Below are 25,718 nucleotides of genomic sequence, written 5' to 3'. Positions count from 1 at the left end.
CTGGACATGACTACCCACTGCGACCTGCCCACTTAAGAGTTTATGATCACATCAGTCTATGAAGTTACTTTCCACAGAACCACTTTTCTGTCTACTCACCCTTCCTTACTGATATGTATGTTTATATTACTAAACTTGTGGAGTTGGTGCATTACTTTAAAATCACTCTACAATATTTGTATTCCTTCATCATCTCAAAAATGACTATTTACTTAGCTATTCATCATGTTGACCCATAATATATTTCATTTAAACATTTAGATTATTTTAGTTTGGTACTCAGAAAAAAAACTGCCAAGCACATTTTTGTGTCATTTCCTTGACAATTTTAGAAAAATACACCCTTTATATTAATGTATACATGTTGACAGACTATATCTAATTAAGTAGTTTAATATGCTGTGTTCCCAAGTTTTAGTATAAGACTTAAGATTTATTAAAAATCAGACTCATGTTCTCTTTTTTTTTATTCATGGCACTGACCAAAGGATAATAGAAGTGCATAAGGTTTTGTTTTTTTTTACTCTACCCAAAACATGTTTATTTAGTTTCTAACTTAAATGTCTTCTCTCTACAAAGCCTCCACTGAGTCTTTCAGTCAGGTGCCCTCTCTTCAAAGTAGATGGTATGACTTGTTTCCCCCTATAGACTGTGAGCTCTCTTTTAAGGATAATCATTGTAGCTGGTATTTACTGAAGATTGTCCTGTCAGGTTTCCTAATAGGTGCTTTAAAGGGTTTGGCCCATCTGTTCAACAGCTTTTTCAAATGGTACTATTATTCTATTATTTTTCAAATAAAGCAGCTAAGGGCAAATTCACACAACTAGTAAGCATAGGGACTGCCCTGAGTCCAAGGCAATATCATAAGCATTGCCCCATGCTGCTTTTTGGCAGAGGCAGAGGCCCTCTGTTACTCTCATTGCCACCCCACTGTACCAAACTGAATGCCTGTAACAGGGAGGTGCTCAGACGATGCTGATAGGTATTGAGTAAGGCAGAAATGACAGGGTCATGAGCACCTTTTCTGTGACTGATTGATGTCTGACTTCTCAGCAATGAAGAATAGGAGAGAGCTGGAGAAAATACATTTCTCTGGTCTATAGTTCTCTCTGTCATATGTCATTTGTGCTTCTCCCTTACTCTTCCTTCTTTCTAACTGCAACATGTGGATTAGAAATTGAGGATTAATACACACAAAGGTAAAACAGAGGATTGAAAGAGAATAAATATGGAATCCAGGAGAAAGAGACAGGGAGATTAAAATTTATGTGTAAAAAATAGTTCAAGATATCAAGCTCTTATCTCTAACTAGCATATTGCAAACAAAATCCAGGTTTTAGTGCTGGTTCAGTACCCTTTTTTTTCTGATTTGATATGGTTTGGGAATAAGCTGATGGGCGTGGCTTAAAGACTCCAGATCACATGTCTGAGACTGGGTATTACTTAAGCAACAAAATATTTGTGCAACATAACTGCTGCATGTACTTGCGCAGGGAACAGTCTGCAAGAATTCAGTCTCCTGGCCTGCAGACAGAACAGAATATGAGCACAGCAGGAAAAGTAAGCAATTTTCATTTTACTTTTGAAAACATAATATACAAAGAGATGTAGTATTTAATGAATAATTTAAGTGATATCTAAATTAGAAACAATATATACTAAAATATAGAATGTACACTTTATTATGCAATGTATGTTGAACTACAATCGAATAGGCTGTTCCTAAATATCATTAACAAGAATGTATAGAATCTTTACCTATTAAAGTCTTTATTTTTATATTAAATAAATGTTAAGTAGTTACAGCTACTTATGAGTAATTCAAAAACCTAAAGTTCAAAATATTTTAATCAAGAATTTATCTCTATATTAATATTAAGAAGTATAATTTAAATGTTCTTCTTTGTAATCATCTTTCTATTAACACAGGAGGAAAGTTAAGTCTGATAAAATTTTATTGATCTCAAAGCATTAGAATCATCAAGCTCAAGTAAGCCAACATCAGCATGCAAATTCTGATTTATAAGTGTCTGATTATGGCTCAATCCAGGAAATTTTTATCCAAATCCTGAGTTCTGAAAGCAAAAGAGTAAACTAAATATATTCATGAGAACAATAAACAATAAGCAGTCAAACCTCCCACCTCTGGTGCAACATTAGGCTTTCAGCTTTGTGGTACAGTTCCATTTATATTTATTCTCCCTGTGTTGTATTTTCCTCAAATGCCAAACAGCAATCATAATAATGCCTATGCTATAAGGTAGTTTTTAGAACTTAACAAATTAATACTGCTTAGCACTTAGGCTAGTGCCTGGTACATGGAAATAATTCGATAAATGTTAGTCACCGCTGTTGAATTTAAACTTTGGTTAATCTTTTATGACCATGGGATGGTGAAAAGATAACTTTGGATTGATCTTCATTCTCTGGATGGCCAACTTTGTGACTGCGAAAATTAATTATCAACAGAGGCTCAACTTTGTCATTTGAAAAATATACTAATAAGTTAATGATTTCATCCTGTGGGGTTTAAAGATGGAGCAGATAACTCATTCAGCACAGGTCACAATGTGCCTGCCCATTATATAAACACCCAATAATCAGGACCTATGTACTGTTAGTATATTCTTTCTAAGTAGTCTCATGTTTACTATGCATTGACCATCCCAAACACTCAGGAAAGTGGAAGAATTGACATATAAACAAGAAAATAAAATGTCAAAAGGATAAATTTTGATTGAATTTTAAATCGCATTTACATTTATTAATTATAAATTCATAATTACAATTATTACCAAACCTTCTGTCTAGAAAAAAAACCTCAAATGTATAAGCCTTGCAACCATGAAGACAGGTTATTACCTTCTCAAGTACTAAAATACATGTTCAATTTTAATCTTGAAGAATATTTATGGGTAACATGCTAGCTAAAATATCAAACACACAGTTTTCTCATTTTTAAATATATATGTGTGTATGTGAGTAAGAGTACGTCTGTGTAGCTATAACCTCTGTGATTTTCGGCCCACATCTAATCTGGAAAGAATAGCTACACATAAATTAGATATGAAAGCCATGCTGCCAAAAACTCATTTTTAAATGAGTGATGTAAACAGGTGGCATACAGAAGTAGTGGAGAGAGAAAAAAATCGAAGAAGGACAGGCAAATAGAGAAAAATAAATCCTATGCAGGGAGGCAAGTATGCACTGGAATCAAAGTCACATTGTTTTAGGCTTAAGGGGAAAAAATTGAGCAAGAGAGCAGTAGCTTTTATATGAACAGACAGTGAATCTGTGAACAACAACAAAAAATGTGATTTAAAAACTTCATGTACAAGCCAAGAGTTGTAGGTAAACACCCGATTTCAGGACTGTGTTAGGAAGTATCAGGAATAAACAACCCTTGGAAAAAGAAACAACATAAGGATGGCCTAAAAGAACATATTCTGTTTTATCTCAGTGTCTCGTAGTTAATTCTTACATAATTATTTTACACATTTTAGAGGGTTTTTTCTCCTTTTGCAAATCAGAGGTTGTTCATTTCTATATAACATTTGTTAGGTTCCAGACATGGGGCTAGATGTTGAACATAAAAAGATGAAAGTCACAGTCCCTGACTTAAAGAATAGGGTATCACGGGCATCATCTTTCTGTTCAATTTCCAGGTGATAAAATGCAAAGCAGCTGTGCTATGGGAGGTACAGAAACCCTTTTCCATTGAGGAGGTGGAGGTAGCACCCCCAAAGGCTCATGAAGTTCGTATAAAGGTGAAACATTTTTTCACTTCTATTTAATTTTAGGATTAAAAAACTCAGAGAATAGTTATACAAATAACCAAAAATTCATTAAGAGGTGCCTTATCTATAGTAATCCAAACAGTGGAATTACATTTTCTGTCAAGGAAAGACATAAATACAAGTTGTTAAATTTTAAAAAAGAGAAGAAAGAATATATACGGTATAATCCTAATGTCTACCTAAATAAAGAGGTAAACTGAGTCAAACTTAAAATGGTCAAAAAGATTTATTCAAAAATAACTGAGGAATTGCAATTTAGAATGTGCAAATTGTAGCAAGCTACATGCTAGTCTGTTCAGAGCTTGGGGTAGGGTAACTCAAGGGCAAGAAATTTAAAGATAGGAGAGTTCAGTTATAGTCAGTTAAAATGTATATTTTTGTTATGATGGCACCTTCTATTGTTATTGTTATATGATGTTCTTTTATTGTTGTTTAATTAATTTGGGCCTTGAAATTTGCTTAATCTAATGACAATATTGCAGCAATGTATTCTTTTATTTTTATTTCACTAATATTTTTTACCTTTACAACAAAAACAAATGGAGACAAGCATTGAAAATTCCCCATGCAGACAAAACCTGGCTAATCATGTCTGGAAAACATGAGCAAAGTTGCCCAAGGTTGGTCTGAAGCAATCCCTGGCCAACTCTTTATTGTTTAGGAAAAATGATAATATTTTCTAGAAATCAGGCATTTAAGGAAATCAGTCTCTCAGTCCTTGTGTTTTGTTTTCGTGATGGGGCAAGCACGAGATTTTCCATTTTATATCCAATGGTTCCATTTCAGATTGAAATTCTTTCACACTAATAAAATTAAAAAAGAATTGATATGTTTATATAGAAAAAGGGCAAAGGAATATGAAGAGATATAGATAGATGATAGATTTTAAAATCAATTAGCATTAGATGGTAGAACTTAACTGATTTAATTTTCTTGGTACTAATCTGTGGTTTGTACTTTGATTAAAAAAGATTCTTGTCGATTATATGAGACTTACACATTTCAGAAATAATTATTTTAGATATTCTGAAGTGTTTAAGGCAGGTAAGAAAAGTATTAAGTATTAGACTGAATAATCTTGGGAAAAACAGAATCTTTTGTATTTGGGAAGAGTAGGGATTATTAGCAAAATCCTTGGAAATTCTTCCCAAGTCCAACTTTAGGAAATTGGTCATGTTAAGTCCATTAGTTCTTCTGAATCTATCTTTCCAAAGAACCATTAGTTCTTCTGAATCTATCTTTCCTTTACCCCGTAGATGGTGGCCACAGGATTGTGTCAGACAGACAACCACGTGGTTACTGGAAACTTTGTCACTCCTCTACCTGCGATCTTAGGCCATGAGGCAGCCGGCATTGTGGAGAGCATTGGAGAAGGGGTGACTACAGTTAAACCAGGTACAGAATTCACACTTGGAGAATGTACCTTTGTTCAGGACCCCAAGATCATCCAGCCTGGATGATGAAACTGAAGCAGTGCAAGATGAAAGACCTTGCTGAGGATGCAGCAGAGCTGGGACTTAAAGAGAGGTGTCTTCCTCTTCTTTCTGCCTCAGGTGTGCGTGCATTCATGCACTCATGGATTCTCTCCTTCAGCAAGCATTTGTTGAATACCTGCTAGATGTCAAGCACCTGGCCATAAAAAAGAGACCCACTGCTTGAGAGTGTTTACAACCAAGTAACCTATTTTAGTGTTGCTGAGAACTGTCTTTTCTCAGGTCCAAGAAGAAATAGAAATAGGACAAGGAAAAAAACTTTCGTCTATGTCCTGGGCCTATAGATCAGTGAATGGAAACTGTTTTTTGCTGACTTTACAGAATAGGGACCTTGAGGCTCTGACTGAATCAACATGATCTCCTCTTAGGTGGGAAGTAAAACTTGTTTACTGATTTTTCTTTTCCAGTGTGACCCCCCTTCTTGAATACAGAATGAAACAGACTACTTAGAAGGAAAGGAGAAACCTACCACCCTGCATGAACTATATCTGTTTAATTATACTTAACCATAGTTACAAAGTACTAGTTTATCTTCAATACTTATTTTGTCTTGATCTTATTGTGTATTAATGTAGATAAATATTTTTAGAGGTAAAGAATGATTAAATACAAAATGTTCATGCTGTCATCTCCATATAAAGTTTATCTAACAGATGTTATAGAGAAAAATGGCCCAACCATTTTTATGGGTTCCATAGATGAGTAGAATAGATCATTTAAAATAAAAATTATATTTAATTATAAAACAAAGCACTGTAGCCAGTAAATTCAATCTCCCCCATTATCAAATACTTAAGTAACCTAAGGACAGAAAATATTAAAATAAGTGGTTTTATTTGAGTTTCAGTTCTTAGTATTTTCTTTAGTTAGAAATAAATTAATAATAAATGATACCCTTATTTTTCACCATGCCTCCCTCCACCACAGCAGGGAAAATAAATAATTCAGCTAAAAACATTTGAAAGTTTGTTCTTATCCTAAAAGAAAGCTCCTAACTCATTAGCGAGGATTGAGATTCCCAAAGAAATTTCTTGAATTCATTTTTCCCATTATTGTTGCTTTTTCTTTAAAAAAAACTAAAATTTAAAAAAATAGGCACTCTGGGATGCTGGGAAGATGGCAACAGAGTAGGACAGAGCAGATTCTAGCTCCTGTATTCATGGGTGAAAATCCCGGCAGATCTATAAAGAAACAGCACAATAAACCATCGGTTACCCAGCATTTATGAAATTAAAAGACCAGAGATTGTGACCAATGCTGAAACACCAGACAGCAGCAGAGTCAGCTACGGGAGCTGGGACACAAGAGGCCCCTATGCCACTGCCATAGCAATGGGCCTGGGAGCCGGGGAGTCAGCTACGGGAGCCGGGACATTCTTGGCCCCTGTGACTGACCTGGTCACCGGGGAGTCAGGTACAGGAGCCGGGACACTCGAGGCCCCTGTGACGGCACCATAGCAAGAGACCTGGGGGCTAGAGAGCCAGCTGCAGGAGCCGGGACACTGGAGGCCCCTGTGATGGGCCTGGGTACCAGAGGAGTCAGCTACGGGAGGTGGGACACTTGAGGCCCCCGTGCTGCTGCCATAGCTACAGGCCGGGTCTCTGGGGAGTCAGCTATGGGAACCGGAACACTCACCAGTAGTACGCAACCAGCGCAGGGACCAGTGCAAGGACCAGCGTGAGAGCAGGTGGACACGGAGAACATCAAGATACCTGAAGGTGTCTGCACCACTGAACTTCACAAGTATCATACCACAGAAGTTCACACCATAAACCCAGAAAGTCAAAACAGATCAATTTTAGAAGCTGAGACTAACAAGAAGAGTCTCAAACAATGGGAAGACAAAGAACCAATCCCCAAATGAAAAAAAAAGCAGAAACTTCAGAAAAAATATTAGATGAAATAGAGGCTAATCAACCATCAGATAGTGAATTCAAAGCACTGGTAGTCACGAAGTTCAAAGAGCTCACAATGAGCTATCAAAAACTACAGGGGAACTACAATGATCTCTCTGCAATCTACGTCAACATGAAAACGGAAATAGAAAATATCAGCAGGGACAAGAGGAAATGAAGAATACAATTTCTGAATTGAAGAACACAGTAGAAAGATTCAAAAGTAGGATAAATGAGGCAAGGAGTCACATCAGTGAGTTGGAGGACAAAGTAGAAATCATCTCACAGAAAGAGCAAGAAAAGGAAAAGAGGCTCAGAAAGAATGAAGAGGGATAAAAAGAAATGCAGGACAATATGAAAAGTAATAATATACAAATAATAGGAATACCAGAAGGAGAAGAAGAAGAACAAGGGATAGAAAGTGTATTCGAAAAAGTAATGAGAGAAAATTTCCCTAATTTGATGAGAGAAAAAGTCACACAAATTCAGGAGTCACAGAGAGTCCCAATCAAGAGGAACCCAACCAAGAAGGCCCACTTCAAGACACATCAGCATCAAAATGGCAAAATTCCAAGACAAAGAAAGAATCTTAAAGGCAGCAAGGGAGAAAAAAGAAGTAACATACAAGGGAGCCCCAATAAGGTTAGCTACTGACTTCTCAATGGAAACACTCCAAGCAAGAAGAGAATGGCAAGAAATATTCCAAGTAATGAGAACCAAAGGCCTACAACCAAGGCTGCTTTACCCAGCAAGGCTCTCAATCAAGATAGAAGGCCAAATAAAGAGCTTCCAAGACAAAAGAAATCTAAAAGAATATGCCTCCAGCAAACCAGCTCTACAAGAAATATTAAAAGGACTGCTTTAAGGAAAGGGAGGAAAAGAGACAGACAAAGAGGAACACAGGTGCAAAAATGGCAATGAATAAGTACCTATCAATAATAACCTTAACTGTAAATGGATTAAATGCTTCAATCAAAAGACACAGAATAGCTGAATGGATAAGAAAGCATGACCCACACATATGCTGCCTACAAGAGACCCACTTCGGGAAAAAAGACCATCACAGACTAAAAGTGAAAGGCTGGAAACAACTTTTCCAAGCAAAAACACAAGATAAAAAAGCTGGGGTAGCAATTCTCTATCGGACAAAATGGACTTCAAAAAAGGGCCATAAAGATGAACCCAGAAGGTCACTTCATTATACTCAAAGGAAGAATCAACCAAGAAGACATTAACATCATAAACATATATGCACCAAACATAGGGACACCAAAATATATCAGGACAATCTTAGAGGACTTCAAGAAAAATATTGACAGCAACACAATTATAGTAGGGGATTTTAACACCCCACTATCAAAAATGGACAGATCTTCCAAACAAAATATCAACAAAGATATTGCAGCATTAAACAACACCCTAGATGAAATGGACTTAACTGATATATATAGAGCCCTTCATCCCAAAGAAGCTAAATACACATTCTTTTCAAATGCCACACGGAACATTTTCAATGATAGACCACATGATAGGACACAAAATGAGCCTCAAAAAGTTCAAGAAAATTGAAATCATACCAAGCATCTTCTCTGACCACAAGGGACTGAAATTGGAAACCAACCCCAGAGGAAAAAACCCAAAGAACCCAAAATCATGGAGACTGAATGGTACGCTATTAAACAACGAATGGGTCAAGAATGAAATTAGGGGAGAAGTCAAAACGTTTCTGGAAACAAATGAAAACGAACTCACAACAAACCAAAACTTATGGGACACAGCGAAGGCAGTCCTGAGAGGGAAGTTTATAGCAATACAGGCCTACCTAAAGAAGATAGAAACATTTCAAACAAACAACCTAACCCTACACCTGCAAGAACTCAAAGAACAACAACAAAGACAGCCCAGAGCAAGCAGAAGGAAGGAAATAACCAAGATTAGAGCAGAACTTAATGACATAGAGATTAAAAGCACAATTCTAAGGATCAACGAATCCAGGAGTTGGTTTTTTTGAGAAGATAAACAAAATAGACAAGCCTTTAAGTAGGCTCATTAAGAAAAGAAGAGAGAGGACTCAAATAAACACAATCAGAAATGAAAGAGGAGAGATTACAACTGATACCACAGAAATAGAAGGGATTGTTAGAAATTACTGTGAAGAACTGTATGCCAAGAAATTTAAAAACCCAGGGGAAATGGACACATTTCTAGAAAAATATAATCTTCCAAAACTTAATGAAAATGAAACAGAAAATCTGAACACACCAATAACAGCAAAAGAAATTGAAGCAGTAATCAAAAACCTCCCATCACACAAAAGCCCTGGACCAGATGGTTTCACAGAAGAATTCTACAAAGCATTTAAGGAAGAGCTAACCCCTATTCTCCACAGACTATTCCAAAACATGCAGAAGGATGGAAAACTCCCAGATTCTTTTTATGAAGCAAGCGTCATCTTAATTCCAAAACCAGATACAGACGCAACAAATAAAGAAAACTTCAGGCCAATATCGCTGATGAACATAGACACTAAAATCCTCAACAAAATATTGGCAAATCGCATCCAACAATATATCAAAAAGATCATACACCATGACCAAGTGGGATTCATCCCAGGGATGCAAGGATGGTTCGATATTCGCAAATCAGTAAATGTAATACATCACATAAACAAAACCAAAGACAAAAACCACATGATCGTATCAGTAGACGCAGAAAAAGCTTTTGATAAAGTACAACACCCAATTTATGATAAAAACACTCAGCAAAGTAGGAATAGAGGGAGCATTCCTCAATATAATAAAGCCATATATGAGAGACCTACAGCCAATATCATACTCAATAGGCAAAAATTAAAACCTTTTCCACTAAGATCAGGAACAAGACAAGGGTGTCCACTTTCACCACTTCTATTCAATATAGTTTTGGAAGTTTTGGCCACAGCGATCAGGCAAGAAAAGGAAATAAAAGGCATCCAAATAGGAAAGGAGGAAGCAAAACTGTCACTGTTTGCAGATGACATGATAGTGTACATGGAAAATCCTATAGACTCTACCCAAAAACTGCTCAAACTAATTAATGAATTTGGCAAAACAGCGGGTTACAAAGTCAATATCTGGAAATCAAAGGCATTTTTTGTGTACCAACAATGAATCAGAAGAAGCAGAAATCAAAGAAAAAATCCCATTTGATATAGCAAAAAGAAAAATAAAATATCTGGGAATAAACCTAACCAAGGAGGTAAAAGACCTGTATGCAGAAAACTACACAGCCCTGAAGAAAGAAATCAGGGAAGATACAAACAAATGGAAACATATACCGTGTTCATGGATTGGAAGAATTAACATCATCAAAATGTCCATACCACCCAAAGCAATATACAGACTCAATGCAATACCTATTAAAGTACCAATGGCATATTTCACAGACATAGAACAAACACTTCAAAAATTTATATGGAACCATAAACGACCCCAAATAGCAGCTGCACTTTTGAGAAAGAAGAACAAAGTAGGATGGATCACAATACCTGATATCAAACTGTATTACAAGGCCACTGTAATCAAAACAGCCTGGTACTGGCATAAAAACAGGCACATAGACCAATGAATGAAACAGAACAGAGAGCCCAGAAATCAACCCAACTCTCTACAGTCAATTAATATTCCACAAAGGGGGCAATAACATAAAATGGAGTAAAGATAGCCTCTTCAACAAATGGTGTTGGGAGAACTGGACAGCTACATGCAAAAAAATAAAACTTGAGCACCAATTTACACCGTACACCAAAATAAATTCAAGGTGGATAAAAGACTTAAATATAAGCAGTTTCCTCTAGAACATTATTAAAGTTCTAGAGGAAAACATCAGAAAGAAAATCTCAGATATTTCACGCAGCAACATTTGTACTGATATGTCCTCTAGAGCAAGGAATATAAAGGAAAGAATAAACAAATGGGATCTCATCAAAGTAAAAAGCTTCTGCATGGCTAAAGAAAACAGTATTAAATTAAAAAGACAACCAACTGTATGGGAAAACATATTTGCCAATGATACCTCAGACAAAGGTTTAATCTCCAAAATATACAAAGAACTTACACGACTCCACTCTAAGAAGACATCTAACCCAATTAAAAAATGGGAAAAGGACTTGAACAGACACTTCTCCAAGGAGGACATACAGAATATCCAGAGACACATGAAGAGATGATCAATATCACTAGCTATCAGAGAGATGCAAATTAAAACCACAATGAGATACCACTTTACACCAGTCAGGATGGCTATCATAAACAAAGCAACAAACAACAAATGTTGGAGAGGTTGTGGAGAAAGGGGGTCCTTAGTTCACTGTTGGTGGGATTGCAGACTGGTACAACCATTATGGAAAACAGTATGGAATTTTCTCAGAAAAAGAAAAATCGACCTGCCTTTTGACCCAGCAATCCCACTGCTAGGATTATATCCTAAGAATCCTAAAACATCATTTTCAAAGAGAGAGAATATAACTAGATGAAAATTTTTTAAAATAGGCACACATTTTATAGTAAAATAAACAGTCACTTTGAAAAACAAAGAAATGTTTATCAAAATCCTTATTTTTACTATATCCCAAACTATTACAAATTGTTGACTAACCCCAACAACTAACGAAACTACAGCTGCCTCTCACAACTAAAATTTATAAATACTTACAGTAAGAATATTTAAGATTTGATTATTTTTAAATTATTTTTTACTTAGTTATTTTCAACTACAGGTTTTTGTCTATTTCTCCCAACCCAGCTGCCCCCCATCCCGTGCTCCCCACCACCCTCTCATCTCCCCCCCAGCTCTCGTCCCTGTGTCCTTCATATTTGTTCCTCCAAATCCTTCCCCCTTTTCCCCCTTAAATTCTCTTCCCTCTCCCCTCTGGTCACTGTCCCCTTGTTCTCTATTTCAGTGTCTTTGTTTTTATTCTGCTTGCTTGTTAGTTTTGTTGTTTAGCTTTCTGTTAAAGGTGAGATCATGTGGTATTTGTCTTTCAACCCCTGGCCTATTTCACTCAGCATAATGCTTTCCAGTTCCATCCATGTCGTTGCAAAGGGTAGTAGCTCCTTCTTTCTCTCTGCTGCATAGAATTTCATTGTGTACGTGTACCACAATTTTTTGATCCATTCATTTACTGACGGGCACCTAGGTTGCTTCCAACTCTTGGCTATTGTAAATTGTGCTGCTATGAACATTGTGGTGCATAGGTGTTTTGACATTGATGTTTTAGGATTCTTAGGATATAATCCTAGCAGTGGGATTGCTGGGTCAAAAGGCAGGTCGATTTTTATTTTTCTGAGAAAATTCCATACTGTTTTCCATAATGGTTGTACCAGTCTGCAGTCCCACCAACAGTGAACTAAGGACCCCCTTTCTCCACAACCTCTCCAACATTTGTTGTTTGTTGCTTTTTTTTATGATAGCCATCCTGACTGGTGTAAAGTGGTATCTCATTGTGGTTTTAATTTGCATCTCTCTGATAGCTAGCGATATTGAGCATCTCTTCATGTGTCTCTGGATATTCTGTATGTCCTCCTTGGAGAAGTGTCTGTTCAAGTCCTTTTCCCATTTTTTAATTGGGTTAGATGTCTTCTTAGAGTGGAGTCGTGTAAGTTCTTTGTATATTTTGGAGATTAAACCTTTGTCTGAGGTATCATTGGCAAATATGTTTTCCCATACAGTTGGTTGTCTTTTTAATTTAATACTGTTTTCTTTAGCCATGCAGAAGCTTTTTACTTTGATGAGATCCCATTTGTTTATTCTTTCCTTTATATTCCTTGCTCTAGAGGACATATCAGTACAAATGTTGCTGCGTGAAATATCTGAGATTTTCTTTCTGATGTTTTCCTCTAGAACTTTAATAATGTTCTAGAGGAAACTGCTTATATTTAAGTCTTTTATCCACCTTGAATTTATTTTGGTGTACGGTGTAAATTGGTGCTCAAGTTTTATTTTTTTGCATGTAGCTGTCCAGTTCTCCCAACACCATTTGTTGAAGAGGCTATCTTTACTCCATTTTATGTTATTGCCCCCCTTTGTGGAATATTAATTGACTGTAGAGAGTTGGGTTTATTTCTGGGCTCTCTGTTCTGTTTCATTCATTGGTCTATGTGCCTGTTTTTATGCCAGTACCAGGCTGTTTTGATTACAGTGGCCTTGTAATACAGTTTGATATCGGTATTGTGATCCATCCTACTTTGTTCTTCTTTCTCAAAAGTGCAGCTGCTATTCGGGGTCATTTATGGTTCCATATAAATTTTTGAAGTGTTTGTTCTATGTCTGTGAAATATGCCATTGGTACTTTAATAGGTATTGCATTGAGTCTGTATATTGCTTTGGGTGGTATGGACATTTTGATGATGTTAATTCTTCCAATCCATGAACACGGTATATGTTTCCATTTGTTTGTATCTTCCCTGATTTCTTTCTTCAGGGCTGTGTAGTTTTCTGCATACAGGTCTTTTACCTCCTTGGTTAGGTTTATTCCCAGATATTTTATTTTTCTTTTTGCTATATCGAATGGGATTTTTTTCTTGATTTCTGCTTCTTCTGATTCATTGTTGGTACACAAAAAAATGCCTTTGATTTCCAGATATTGACTTTGTAACCCGCTGTTTTGCCAAATTCATTAATTAGTTTGAGCAGTTTTTGGGTAGAGTCTATAGGATTTTCCATGTACACTATCATGTCATCTGCAAACAGTGACAGTTTTGCTTCCTCCTTTCCTATTTGGATGCCTTTTATTTCCTTTTCTTGCCTGATCGCTGTGGCCAAAACTTCCAAAACTATATTGAATAGAAGTGGTGAAAGTGGACACCCTTGTCTTGTTCCTGATCTTAGTGGAAAAGGTTTTAATTTTTGCCTATTGAGTATGATATTGGCTGTAGGTCTCTCATATATGGCTTTATTATATTGAGGAATGCTCCCTCTATTCCTACTTTGCTGAGTGTTTTTATCATAAATTGGGTGTTGTACTTTATCAAAAGCTTTTTCTGCGTCTACTGATACGATCATGTGGTTTTTGTCTTTGGTTTTGTTTATGTGATGTATTACATTTACTGATTTGCGAATATCGAACCATCCTTGCATCCCTGGGATGAATCCCACTTGGTCATGGTGTATGATCTTTTTGATATATTGTTGGATGCGATTTGCCAATATTTTGTTGAGGATTTTAGTGTCTATGTTCATCAGCGATATTGGCCTGAAGTTTTCTTTATTTGTTGCGTCTGTATCTGGTTTTGGAATTAAGATGACGCTTGCTTCATAAAAAGAATCTGGGAGTTTTCCATCCTTCTGCATGTTTTGGAATAGTCTGTGGAGAATAGGGGTTAGCTCTTCCTTAAATGCTTTGTAGAATTCTTCTGTGAAACCATCTGGTCCAGGGCTTTTGTGTGATGGGAGGTTTTTGATTACTGCTTCAATTTCTTTTGCTGTTATTGGTGTGTTCAGATTTTCTGTTTCGTTTTCATTAAGTTTTGGAAGATTATATTTTTCTAGAAATGTGTCCATTTCCCCTGGGTTTTTAAATTTCTTGGCATACAGTTCTTCACAGTAATTTCTAACAATCCCTTCTATTTCTGTGGTATCAGTTGTAATCTCTCCTCTTTCATTTCTGATTGTGTTTATTTGAGTCCTCTCTCTTCTTTTCTTAATGAGCCTACTTAAAGGCTTGTCTATTTTGTTTATCTTCTCAAAAAACCAACTCCTGGATTTGTTGATCCTTAGAATTGTGCTTTTAATCTCTATGTCATTAAGTTCTGCTCTAATCTTGGTTATTTCCTTCCTTCTGCTTGCTCTGGGCTGTCTTTGTTGTTGTTCTTTGAGTTCTTGCAGGTGTAGGGTTAGGTTGTTTGTTTGAAATGTTTCTATCTTCTTTAGGTAGGCCTGTATTGCTATAAACTTCCCTCTCAGGACTGCCTTCGCTGTGTCCCATAAGTTTTGGTTTGTTGTGAGTTCGTTTTCATTTGTTTCCAGAAATGTTTTGACTTCTTCCCTAATTTCATTCTTGACCCATTCGTTGTTTAATAGCGTACCATTCAGTCTCCATGATTTTGGGTTCTTTGGGTTTTTTCCTTTGGGGTTGGTTTCCAATTTCAGTCCCTTGTGGTCAGAGAAGATGCTTGGTATGATTTCAATTTTCTTGAACTTTTTGAGGCTCATTTTGTGTCCTATCATGTGGTCTATCATTGAAAATGTTCCATGTGCATTTGAAAAGAATGGGTATTTAGCTTCTTTGGGATGAAGGGCTCTATATATATCAGTTAAGTCCATTTCATCTAGGGTGTTGTTTAATGAGGTTTGATTATTAAGTGTGAAATGAGATATATATAAAACCATGAAGAGAAAAAAACACGGGATAAAAGATAACTATTAATGCATTAAAGACATTTGAAAATGCATGGTGTTTCGTACACATGCATTGCCTTTTGAGCAATCTGCAGGCACTTATAAACCCCAACCAATCACAATGCTGCCAGGCACTGACCAATGGCATCATGGCGACTAGATTGTATTTCTTAGACCCAATTCAAAGGCAACCACCTGTAATACATACCCATTAGCTTTAGGTTCTTGCTATATTAATTCCTGGGCAGAGATTTAACAAGAATTTGTTTTATTTCCCTCCAGGTGATAAAGTCATCCCACTCTTCGTTCCCCAGTGTGGGAAATGCAGTGTCTGTAAACACCCAGAAGGCAACTTGTGCTTGAAAAATGAGTAAGTTTCTGATACTCTCTTTACATAGCCAATGAATTTACACTGTGGTTATACTCTTGTCTCATGCTCTGTGTGTCTCTGTGTTGTACTGGCCAGGTTAATCATGCCTAAGGGGACCATGGAGGATGGTACCAGCAGGTTCACCTGCCGAGGAAAGACCATCAACCACTACCTTAGCACCAGCACCTTCTCCCAGTACACAGTGGTGAACGAGAACTCAGTGGCCAAGATTGATGCAGCCGCACCACTAGAGAAAGTCTGTCTCATTGGCTGTGGATTCACTACCGGTTATGGATCTGCAGTCAAAGTTGCCAAGGTGGGAATGAACAATGCATGATAAAACCAGTTGTACTTGGACAGTCAGGAACCAAAAGGAAAGTGGGTTTTTTTAATTGTTCAAGTACAGTGGTCTCCGTTTTCCTGCCACCACAGGAAAGTGGTTTCTCACAGCAATTAAAGATAATTCTTCATAGATTTACTGGTAGCTTCCCCCTCACTACCACAATAACATTAATATACTCCTTAGAATTTAAGTCGTTGATTATGAGTAGAAAAATGTCTTCAGGGAGAATTAAGAGCATATCCTAGAAAATGTATCTGTTTAGAACAAGTGAAAAACTGTTGACAATTAGTGAAGAAAAAGTAAAGATGCCATTTTCAATCATTATTTGTTTCTATTTGTTCTTTATGAGATTACTAAATTTTCAAGCTGAGACCTCATTTAGTCATTTATTCTCTGATGAGTCAGCAGAAACATAACACCAGGCACAGTAGGTTCTGCTAGTTTTTGAGGCAGCCAAAGTAAATGAAATGAAAGAGTTGCCTTTGAGCAGAATCTAGTCCATGAATCCTCTACTCCCAGAATTAGCATTAACAGTAGATTCCAAAGTCTTATCTGCTACACCTCCAGACCAAGCAGCACCAACATAACTGCTTTGTAGATGGCTATGAGGAAAGCAATGAAGTTTCAGTAATGTGTTTTGCATTTATTCCACTCATTAGGGGATTTCACTGCTGCTACTCCTCCCCTGTCATGAACATGCACACATGCACAAACACACACGCACACACACACTCAGAGGTGGTAGGTTTGAAAAAGAAATTCTTTAAGGTCCCTCTTCCCAAAAGTTTGAAACTCTAGGAGGCCCAGATACCTAAAGCTATTTGCCCAAAATCTTATGGCAGGTTAGAATGAAAGCTGTGACTAGCATCTTTCTCCAAATCCCTGCTGAATCTGAAACCATTACATATTATTACCTACATTTTAAAATTACAATCACAAGCGCCATACTTTTCTAAGTAAAGTAAAAAGTGATGAAGTGCCCCAGAGAATGGCTAGGTACAGAAGGAATATTTTACCCATACTGAAGGCTGACTCCTAAAGCAGAGTAGATATATTAAAGTCATTAGCTGATTTCAACAACTGACAGCACTAAGTCTGTGACTGTAGCACTAAGTCCCTTGTGCAATTGCATCATCTGTTTGAGCAGATGATCTAACTGAGCCTACACACAGAGCAGAAGCCGAGGGCACTCATGATAATGAATTTTAACCATTATTGAAATGTAGAGCAACTTTTTACTAAATTATTATTCATTAGTATATTTTTAAAAAGCAAAGGTAAAAACCTACTAAGATTACACTGGTCTTAAGCGGTATTACCTTAAAGTTTTGAGTTAATTTCCCCAGTCATTAGGTTTGGTTTTAAGCTGAGAATAACTTTTCTACCTCACAGCTAATTTCTGCTCTCATTATACTAGTAATGACTACTGAAAGTTAATGAACCGGGGAGTTAATCATTGTGGGTTTGGTTAGATTAATTTTGGCCTCCTGGAATACCTTTTCCACTTATTTAATTTCTCCAAAATTGTTTTGCGTGTGTACAATTTACTGGAGCCTGTCAATGGATTGCCGTCACTAGGTTCTCTACAAGATAGGAGTCATTGGCATTTAGAGCTCTGAGATCCTCTAGTCCCTGGCTCCCAGCCTCTGCTTCCTATTGGAGTCACCTGGGAACTGTGTCCTACCTGCAGAGATAGAATTGGTTATGGGCTGTGACCTGGGCACTGAGAAGTTTTAAAGCTCCCTAGGTGATTCTAATGTCTGCAAAGTTTGAGAACCACTGATCTAGTTCAAAGCCTTCAATTTAAACATGAACCAGCCCTGGCTGGTGTAGTTCAGTGGATTGAGTGCGGGCCTGTGAACCAGAGTATTGAGGTTCGATTCCCAGTCAGGGCACATGCCTGGGTTGCAGGCCAGTTCCCAGCAGGGGACCCATAAGAGGCAACCACACATTGATGTTTCTCTCCCACTCTTTCTCCTTCCCTTCCCCTCTCTCGAAAAATAAATTAAAAAAAAATATTTTAAACATGAACCAACAGAAGCCAAAAGAGGTTTGAGAGCAAGTTGGACAGAAGAATCTGAATAGTACTGATAATGGATAAGATATGGCACTTCATACAGTTTAGTTACTTTCCAACAATAATTACTTAATCCATCTTCACATTTTCTGAAACATAGGTCACCCCAGGCTCCACCTGTGTGGTGTTTGGCCTCGGAGGAGTCGGCCTATCTGTGATCATGGGCTGTAAAGTGGCTGGAGCGGCCAGGATCATTGGGGTGGACATCAACAAAAGCAAATTTGAGAAGGCAAAGGAATTGGGTGCCACTGAGTGTATCAGCCCACAGGACTTCAAGAAACCCATCGAGGAGGTGCTGAGGGAAATGAGCAATGGAGGTGTAGATTTTTCATTTGAAGTCGTTGGTTTACTTGACACCATGGTATGTACTGTGAAATGCTTTGAAATATGTGTTTCTGCATTCTAGAGTAGGTTTTAGGCAGCAGAATATAGATATTATATGTGCAGAATATTTTTAAACTATGAATGGTGTTTTTTCTATCTCCTATTTGATACCTGGATTGTTTAATTTATTACTATAAGAAAAGTTTCATTTTGTCACCTAAGCAAACTACTTCCACTTTAGAGAGTGAAGACAGGTTTTTTTATTGAGCCATTTTTAACTTTCTTTGTTAATTTTTAGTTTAAAAATTCAAACTCAAATAAATATAAATAATACAAATTCACAAACCATTATCAATTACCATGCAAAAGACATCTCCAGCTATATTTCTTCCAGCTTCTCATGTGGAATTGGATTGTTACTTTAATTAAAGACACCAAATATCTAATAGCCACATGTTCTGGGCTTACCTGGTTTTCCAAATGCCATACTTCATAATCAAAGGACTAATCATTATGTATACTTCTGGGGACCCTAAATTTTTTTTCCTACTACAAAAATATTTAAAACATTGACTGGGTCAGAGATACTCTCTTTCGAAGTTCTAGAATAATAGGTATGGTTTAAAATAAAATCAATGTATATTTTGGGAAGGCAAAAGCACATTTCAAACATGTTCATTTCAGTCCAATAGGTATGTCCATTTGTACTCATCGTCATTAATTATCAGGGCAGTGTAAATCAAAACTATAATGAGATAACACCTCATCACTCCTCTTAAGATGACTGCTATCAAAAGGTCCAAGACATGGCCTTGGCAAGGTTGTGGTGCACTGTCAGAGGGGACGTAAATTGGCTCAACCATTACAAAAAGCATTGTAGAACTATCATATAACCTAGCAATTCTACTTCTAGGTATATATCCAAATAAAGTGAAATCACTACCTCAAGTAGCTATGTGCACCCCTATGTTTACTGAAGCATTATTCGCAGCAGCCAAGATGTGGAAACAAGCTAAGTATCTATCAACTGATGGCCAAATAAAGAAATTTTCACCCTGGCTGGTGTGGCCCAGTGGATTGAGGGCTGGCCTGCAAAACAAGGGGTCGCCAGTTTGATTCCCAGTCAGGGCGCATGCCTGGGTTGCAGGTCAGGCCCCCAGTAGGAGGCTCACAAGAGGCAACCACACATTGATGTTTCTCTTCCTCTCATTCTCCCTCCCTTCCTCTCTAAAAATAAACAGATAAATAAGATCTTTAAAAAAAGAAATTGTGATATGTGTATAGTGGAATATTATTCAACCATAACATCAGAAAAATTCTGCCATTTGCAACAATATAAATAAAACTAGAGGAAAGTATGCTAAGTAAAATAAGCTAGACAGATAAATACTTTGTGATCTCCCTTATATGTGAAGTCTAATAAAGCTGAAGTCTTAGAACCATTGAGTACAATGGTGGTTGGCATAAGTAATGGGGGGATGTTGGTAAAAGGGTACAAACTTTCAGTTATAAAATGAGTAAATTCTGAAAATCTAATCTACAGCACGGTGATTATGGTCATTAATACCATATTCTATACTTCAAGTTTGCTAAGGGAATAAACATCAAGTGTTCTCACCACAAAACAAAAGAAAATGGTAACCATATGAGGGATGTGTTAATTTGACTGTGGTAATCACTTCATATTGCATATGTATATTAAATAATTACATAGTATGCCCTAAGGAAACATATTTTATAACCTGACTATATGCAGATTTTATTTGGTAATTATACCTTAACAAAGCTGGATAAATACATAAATCAGAAAAAGTATCCACATTAGAAATGGACAGTAGTATATGGAACCATTAAAAAGGGAGACCATCAAGTGGACCAGAGACAAATTATGATGATGTAATTACCTTATATCTCACTCACCATCAAAACACCTGGTTCAAAGTACTGAGTTCAAAATATCTATTTAATAAACAAAAAGAAAATAAGTTAACCCACTCAGATTGCCAGTGAGTTGTGTGATGACAAAATATTACTTGTATTTAAGGAATCAGACTTTTTACAGGTATGTTTGTAATGATGTTCGCCTCTTCATTATTTTTAAAAAGAATTATGAATACACAAATTCATTCATCCATTGTCTTATTCAAAACATATTTCCTGGGTTTTTTCTAAAGCCACAGCACTATCCTAGGCATAATGGGGAATGAAGATGCCAAAGATATAACCTCTTCCCTCCACATGTTCACAGTCTAGCTAGATCAATATTACATGATACTGTAGATCGTGAGTGAGGACTATCATAGAATCCACTTTAATGATGCCAAATATTAATTTTATTCCAGGTGGCTGCTTTGTCATGCTGTCAAGATGCATATGGTGTCAGCGTCATTGTAGGAGTACCTCCTAATTCCAAAAATCTCTCCATGGACCCCATGTTGCTATTGACTGGGCGTACCTGGAAAGGAGCATTTTTTGGTGGTATGTGTTTAGGTTCAAGAGCTGAATTTTTTTTAACCTCAGGACTTCTTCCCCTCATCAAGTTCCAAGGCCAGGTTTTAAAGATCAACATGGTTAAAATAAATGTAAAATCCTTTGCATCTATAGGTTCCAAATCAACCACATGTGGAACTAATGCACAAGTTCCCGAGACAGATTTTTCTCGTGTCCCGATAAACTAGGGTATTTCATCACCACTTCTTTTTATACATGTGACTCCACAAGGCACTGAATATACCTACTAGGATCCATGAAATCCAGAGTAACCATCCATGTCTGCTTTCATTACCCAAATTTAGACAATTGTGCAATTTGCTCCTTGACTTTGGAAATAACCATCCATACTATAATTTCTTTGTGAGAGAGCTAATAACTAAGGACCCTTGATTATCTAGGCAGATTTTTTAAGTAAAAAAAAAAAGTCTAACCACTACTAGAGGATATTGAAGCAATCTGTCTCTTATTAACCTCAGTAATAGTACTCTGAGTAGAACTTTCATTTTAACTCTATTAGGAAAGTCTCCTATCCAGTTCTCTTACCCCTAGCTGCATCTAACAATTGTGTCATTTTCTTTTCAGGTTTTAAGAGCAAAGAGTCTGTCCCCAAACTTGTGGCTGACTTTATGGCTAAGAAATTTTCATTTGATCCATTAATAACCCATGTTTTACCTTTTGAAAAAATAAATGAAGGATATGAACTGCTTCGCAGTGGAAAGAGGTAGTTTTTAAGTTTCCTTTTAGAATAGGGTTTTGGTTAACAGAAAGAAGGTGAAAATAGGAGAAAAGCATTGGAGTGCCTTGGTTTTCCATTACTAATTCAGTCTTTTCATGCAAGACCATATTGTAAGAAACTAGGAATAATAGCTTTGCATTTTGTGTTCTGCTGAAATGAAATTACATATGTTGGTTATGGTGAGTCCAAATTATAAAAGCCACTGACCTTTATTTACAAGAGAACACTCACCCTTGCAAGGAAAAAAATCAGAGTCATAATCATAACCTGGAGCTCCTGCAGCCTCTGCCTGGCCACCTAAAAAGATTGACCATTAGTGGCCGTAAATTTAAATTATATATGGGAGTAGGTGGAGCTCCATTGGGATTGTTTTCTATGCAGATATCACAATAATTTCTTTAAAAAACTGTTATCTTTTTTCAATATACAAAGAATTTTTCACAAATAAGAATGGTAGTAAAGAAGAATGTTCTTGTAAATGTTTGTCTTAATTTTTTTCATAGCTTAGCAAAACAAGCCAATTTCACTTCATAGCCCTAAAGTTTAACTCCACAACCACCTACAAAGAAAAAAATTGTTGTTTGCATTATAGATGAGGCACAACTAGCAATAGGCAGTTATACCTAACTTCCACCTTCTAGTTTCATAGCCCAAACTTTTTCTACTACTTCACACTTCTTCTCATGAGGTTTTCAATTTTAAGTTGAAAGTTTAATTATTTCTTAAGTACCCACACACTTAACATATTATACTAGACATTTAGTCTGATAAGTATTATTGAAGAGGGAAAGAAACTAGCATCACAGAGCATCAGATTACACCCTTTCTAGAAAGCAATTTGGTAATTTGTATCAGGGGAAAAAAAACCTGACATGCTTTGTCTGGACAATTCTATTTCTGGGAATCTATTCTAAAAAATAATCAGATAATGCAAATACCTCTATTTAAGCATAGTCATCTGTTATATATAACAACAAAATTGTAACTATCCTAAAAGTTCAACATTACAGAGATGGTTTCAAGAGCTTCCAACATGTACTAAAAACCAAAGAAGTCATTAATAAGAAATGGTTTCATAATATAATTTCAGATTATAGAGTAAAGAATATAAACTTGTATGTACAATATGATCCCAAGTTCTCAACAAGCACAATAAAAAATGTACATATGTCTAGAAAAAAAGTTGATCAAAATGCAAGAAAATATTAACACTGATTATCTCTTAGTTGTGGGATAACAGGCTATTTTAATTATATTTACTCTGTCCTTTAACTTCTAAATTATCTAGATATTTTCTTGTGTATATATATAATATATATGTACACACACACGTGTATGTATATAAAATTATATATGTATAATTTTTGTAGGCATGAAGACCTTCTTTTCCTAAAAGCATTTATACATCAGAAGATGATTTTTAGAAGGAACATTAGTTTCAGTGTAAATGTTATGTTTCTGATCTTTCCAAGAGCAGAGTGTCCCTAAATACAAATCATCTTTTTCTACTTCCAAGGCTCCTTAAGCACTGCTTTATCAAGGCCCCATTAAACCTTCAACATGGTCGTAACTATTACATTATTACTTCTTTTAATGAAGTTACATGTCATCTTGCAATTTGTGTAATTTTGTATTTGGGTTTAAATCCCAGAACTTCACACTAGATATGTGACCTAGGGCACATTACAAATCTCTCCAAACCTCAGTATTTTCATCTCTAAACTAGAAATAACATTAGAACCTGCCTCATAGCATTGTTAAAAATTAGTTTACTCCTCAATAATGCCTAAATGGCAGTCATGTTCAGGCTGTTATGTTTGAGTTTAAGGTTGGAGAAAATACAAGACCAAACTTGGAAAAAGTGAACTGCTGCTCTTTGACTTGAATTTAGTGCAAAGGGTTGTGAATGGAGTGGCAGGAAACACAAAGCTGTTCACTGACACACATCAGATGCTCCTTAGGCTCTCACGCAGAAGAGTGAATCATCTAAACATTAAAACAATTAACACTCTATATTTTCTACTTCAGTATCCGCACCATCCTGACGTTTTGAGACCATGCAAATGCTTCACTTGCAGCAGTCTTCTGGCTCCTTCACCATCTGGCACATCAGCCAAACATCCATTCTTCAGAGATGCTGTGAATAAATTACACATGGGAACTCTTCCAAAGAAACAAAAACTGATGTGAAATCATTTTTCAAGCAAATGTTTAAAGTTTAAGTGACAGCTAGGTGAACCATCAGCTGTGTAACTGACTTCAATAAGCTTTCCTTCTTAATCACTCTACTTGTGTTGAATCATGTCATCTTTCCCATCCAGGAAAAATAATTCTTTTGACTTCTTGCCCTTTTTGTATCTTAGCCACCCTTAGTCACTGAAGCTCAGTGGAAGAGGTCCTCGTTATACTTGCCTCTAACACTCACATGATGGGCTGTTGTGCTTGAAGCCTTGTACTTCTGCCTCCACACTCACTGTCTATACTTTCCTTTTTATGAAATGCACCAATACCTTAAGGTAAGAACTATGTGTGGAAAAAAATATGCTAAGACTCTTAAGGAGAAAAGGTCCGGAGCATCTAAGTGCAGAGGGTTTCTTAGGGAAATGTTGCATACACATTTTTATATGATGCAGTAAAGTCATATTTATTGCTTTTATACTCTTGGCACTGAATATATAATTATTCTTTTAAATAAAAAGTTACCTATGACAAATGTATGGTTCAGATAGTAAATGTGAAAACTATACTATTTCTGGAAACATATTTTAAAAATCTGGAATTTTTACTCATAAAAGTGCTTTATTGGTTAAACCACCTTAATTATTACAATTCACTGAAATGAGTCATAGACAATTAAAAAGTAATATGGTGACTTAAAGTGTAGGGATGAAGCAGATGTGGACACAGCATGTAAAATGGTAACTAAGAAATAGCACAAACATCCAAACCAATGTTTTCTAACTATATATGTATATTTATACATATTTATACATTTTTAAAAATTTATTTATAATCTAGAACTTGTCTTAAGTCAAGACTATAACCCTGGGATTAGTTTTAATTTTTTTAAATATGTGAAAGCCCGTAGTACATTAACACTTTCCCAATCAGGAGAAGATTTGCATTTTGAACTTTATCTCTAAATGAGTAATGAAAAATTTGTTCCTTTAAGGAATTTTAGCTTTCTCCAAAAGTGTATTTGTTTCCGTGTCTATAATTTGTTTAGTAATGTGAAAAGGATCCTATATTTAGAGCAAGTCATCTCCCACTTACTTGTGACCTCCTATAAGTTACACATCCTCTCTGAGCCTATTTGGTCCTTTGATTTAAAAAATTACATACCCATTACTGCTTCAGGATGATTAGATGGGATGATGCTAAGTGAGAAAGCTTTTGTCATCTATGAAGTGCCATGTAAATGTAAGAAGCAGTATAATTGTTTTGTAAGAGGATGAAGAAGATACCGAGAGTCCAGGGGGCTTCAGAATGCTCCTATGAGAACATCATGGAAGACTATGGACCCATGCTGCTGAGTCCTCCAATGTTTTTATATTGATCATGATGATGTGAGACCCAGGGAAGAAGGAGATGGTTCTAAATAACTACATCACAAAAGTCAGCATAAAGTTCTGCTGGTTGCACAGAGGCCTACCTTCCGCTTCATCTCTCCTTCCTCCCAGCTTGTGGGGAGCAGGCAGAGACCAGGGTATAGGTGGGCATGTCAGTGCTCTCACAGAGTGGCACCATCCTCCTCCACGGGGCGGGGGGTGAGGTTGAGGGTACGTGCTTTTTGCATCCAACACTGGCTGTCTAT

At 36.5% G+C, this 25,718-nt stretch overlaps 1 protein-coding gene across 3 annotated transcripts; it reads left to right on the top strand.

Moving 5' to 3' along the window:
* The first annotated feature begins 1,467 nt into the window (after positions 1 to 1,467).
* ADH1C (alcohol dehydrogenase 1C (class I), gamma polypeptide) lies at positions 1,468 to 24,192 on the top strand. 3 transcript variants are annotated; one of them, XM_053666411.1, is made up of 9 exons: positions 1,468 to 1,560; positions 3,666 to 3,767; positions 5,054 to 5,192; positions 15,844 to 15,931; positions 16,028 to 16,247; positions 18,452 to 18,712; positions 21,018 to 21,153; positions 21,751 to 21,889; positions 23,933 to 24,192. In XM_053666411.1, the coding sequence occupies exons 1-9, from the start codon at positions 1,480 to 1,482 to the stop codon at positions 23,955 to 23,957; spliced, it is 1,191 nt and encodes a 396-aa protein (XP_053522386.1). In that variant the 5' UTR covers positions 1,468 to 1,479; the 3' UTR covers positions 23,958 to 24,192. The 3 variants fall into 3 exon arrangements, with proteins under 3 accessions (XP_053522386.1, XP_053522387.1, XP_053522388.1); XM_053666412.1 differs by lacking the exon at positions 3,666 to 3,767; XM_053666413.1 differs by lacking the exon at positions 21,751 to 21,889.
* The last annotated feature ends 1,526 nt before the right edge of the window (positions 24,193 to 25,718 follow it).

This window comes from Artibeus jamaicensis, unplaced genomic scaffold (assembly GCF_021234435.1).
Source record: "Artibeus jamaicensis isolate MK-2021 breed Jamaican fruit bat unplaced genomic scaffold, CSHL_Jam_final contig_452, whole genome shotgun sequence".
Taxonomy (NCBI): domain Eukaryota; kingdom Metazoa; phylum Chordata; class Mammalia; order Chiroptera; family Phyllostomidae; genus Artibeus; species Artibeus jamaicensis.
The sequence above is the reverse complement of the archived record's forward strand: the minus strand, read 5'-3'. Positions and strand labels throughout refer to the sequence as shown.

Excerpts from the sequence above, each read along its gene's own strand:
- ADH1C (XM_053666411.1), top strand. The coding sequence starts at position 1,480 with ATGTACTTGCGCAGGGAACAGTCTGCAAGAATTCAGTCTCCTGGCCTG. Across the intron at positions 18,713-21,017 it reads TTGGTTTACTTGACACCATG|GTGGCTGCTTTGTCATGCTG; the intron begins GTATGTACTGTG and ends ATTTTATTCCAG. Across the intron at positions 21,890-23,932 it reads CTGCTTCGCAGTGGAAAGAG|TATCCGCACCATCCTGACGT; the intron begins GTAGTTTTTAAG and ends TTTCTACTTCAG.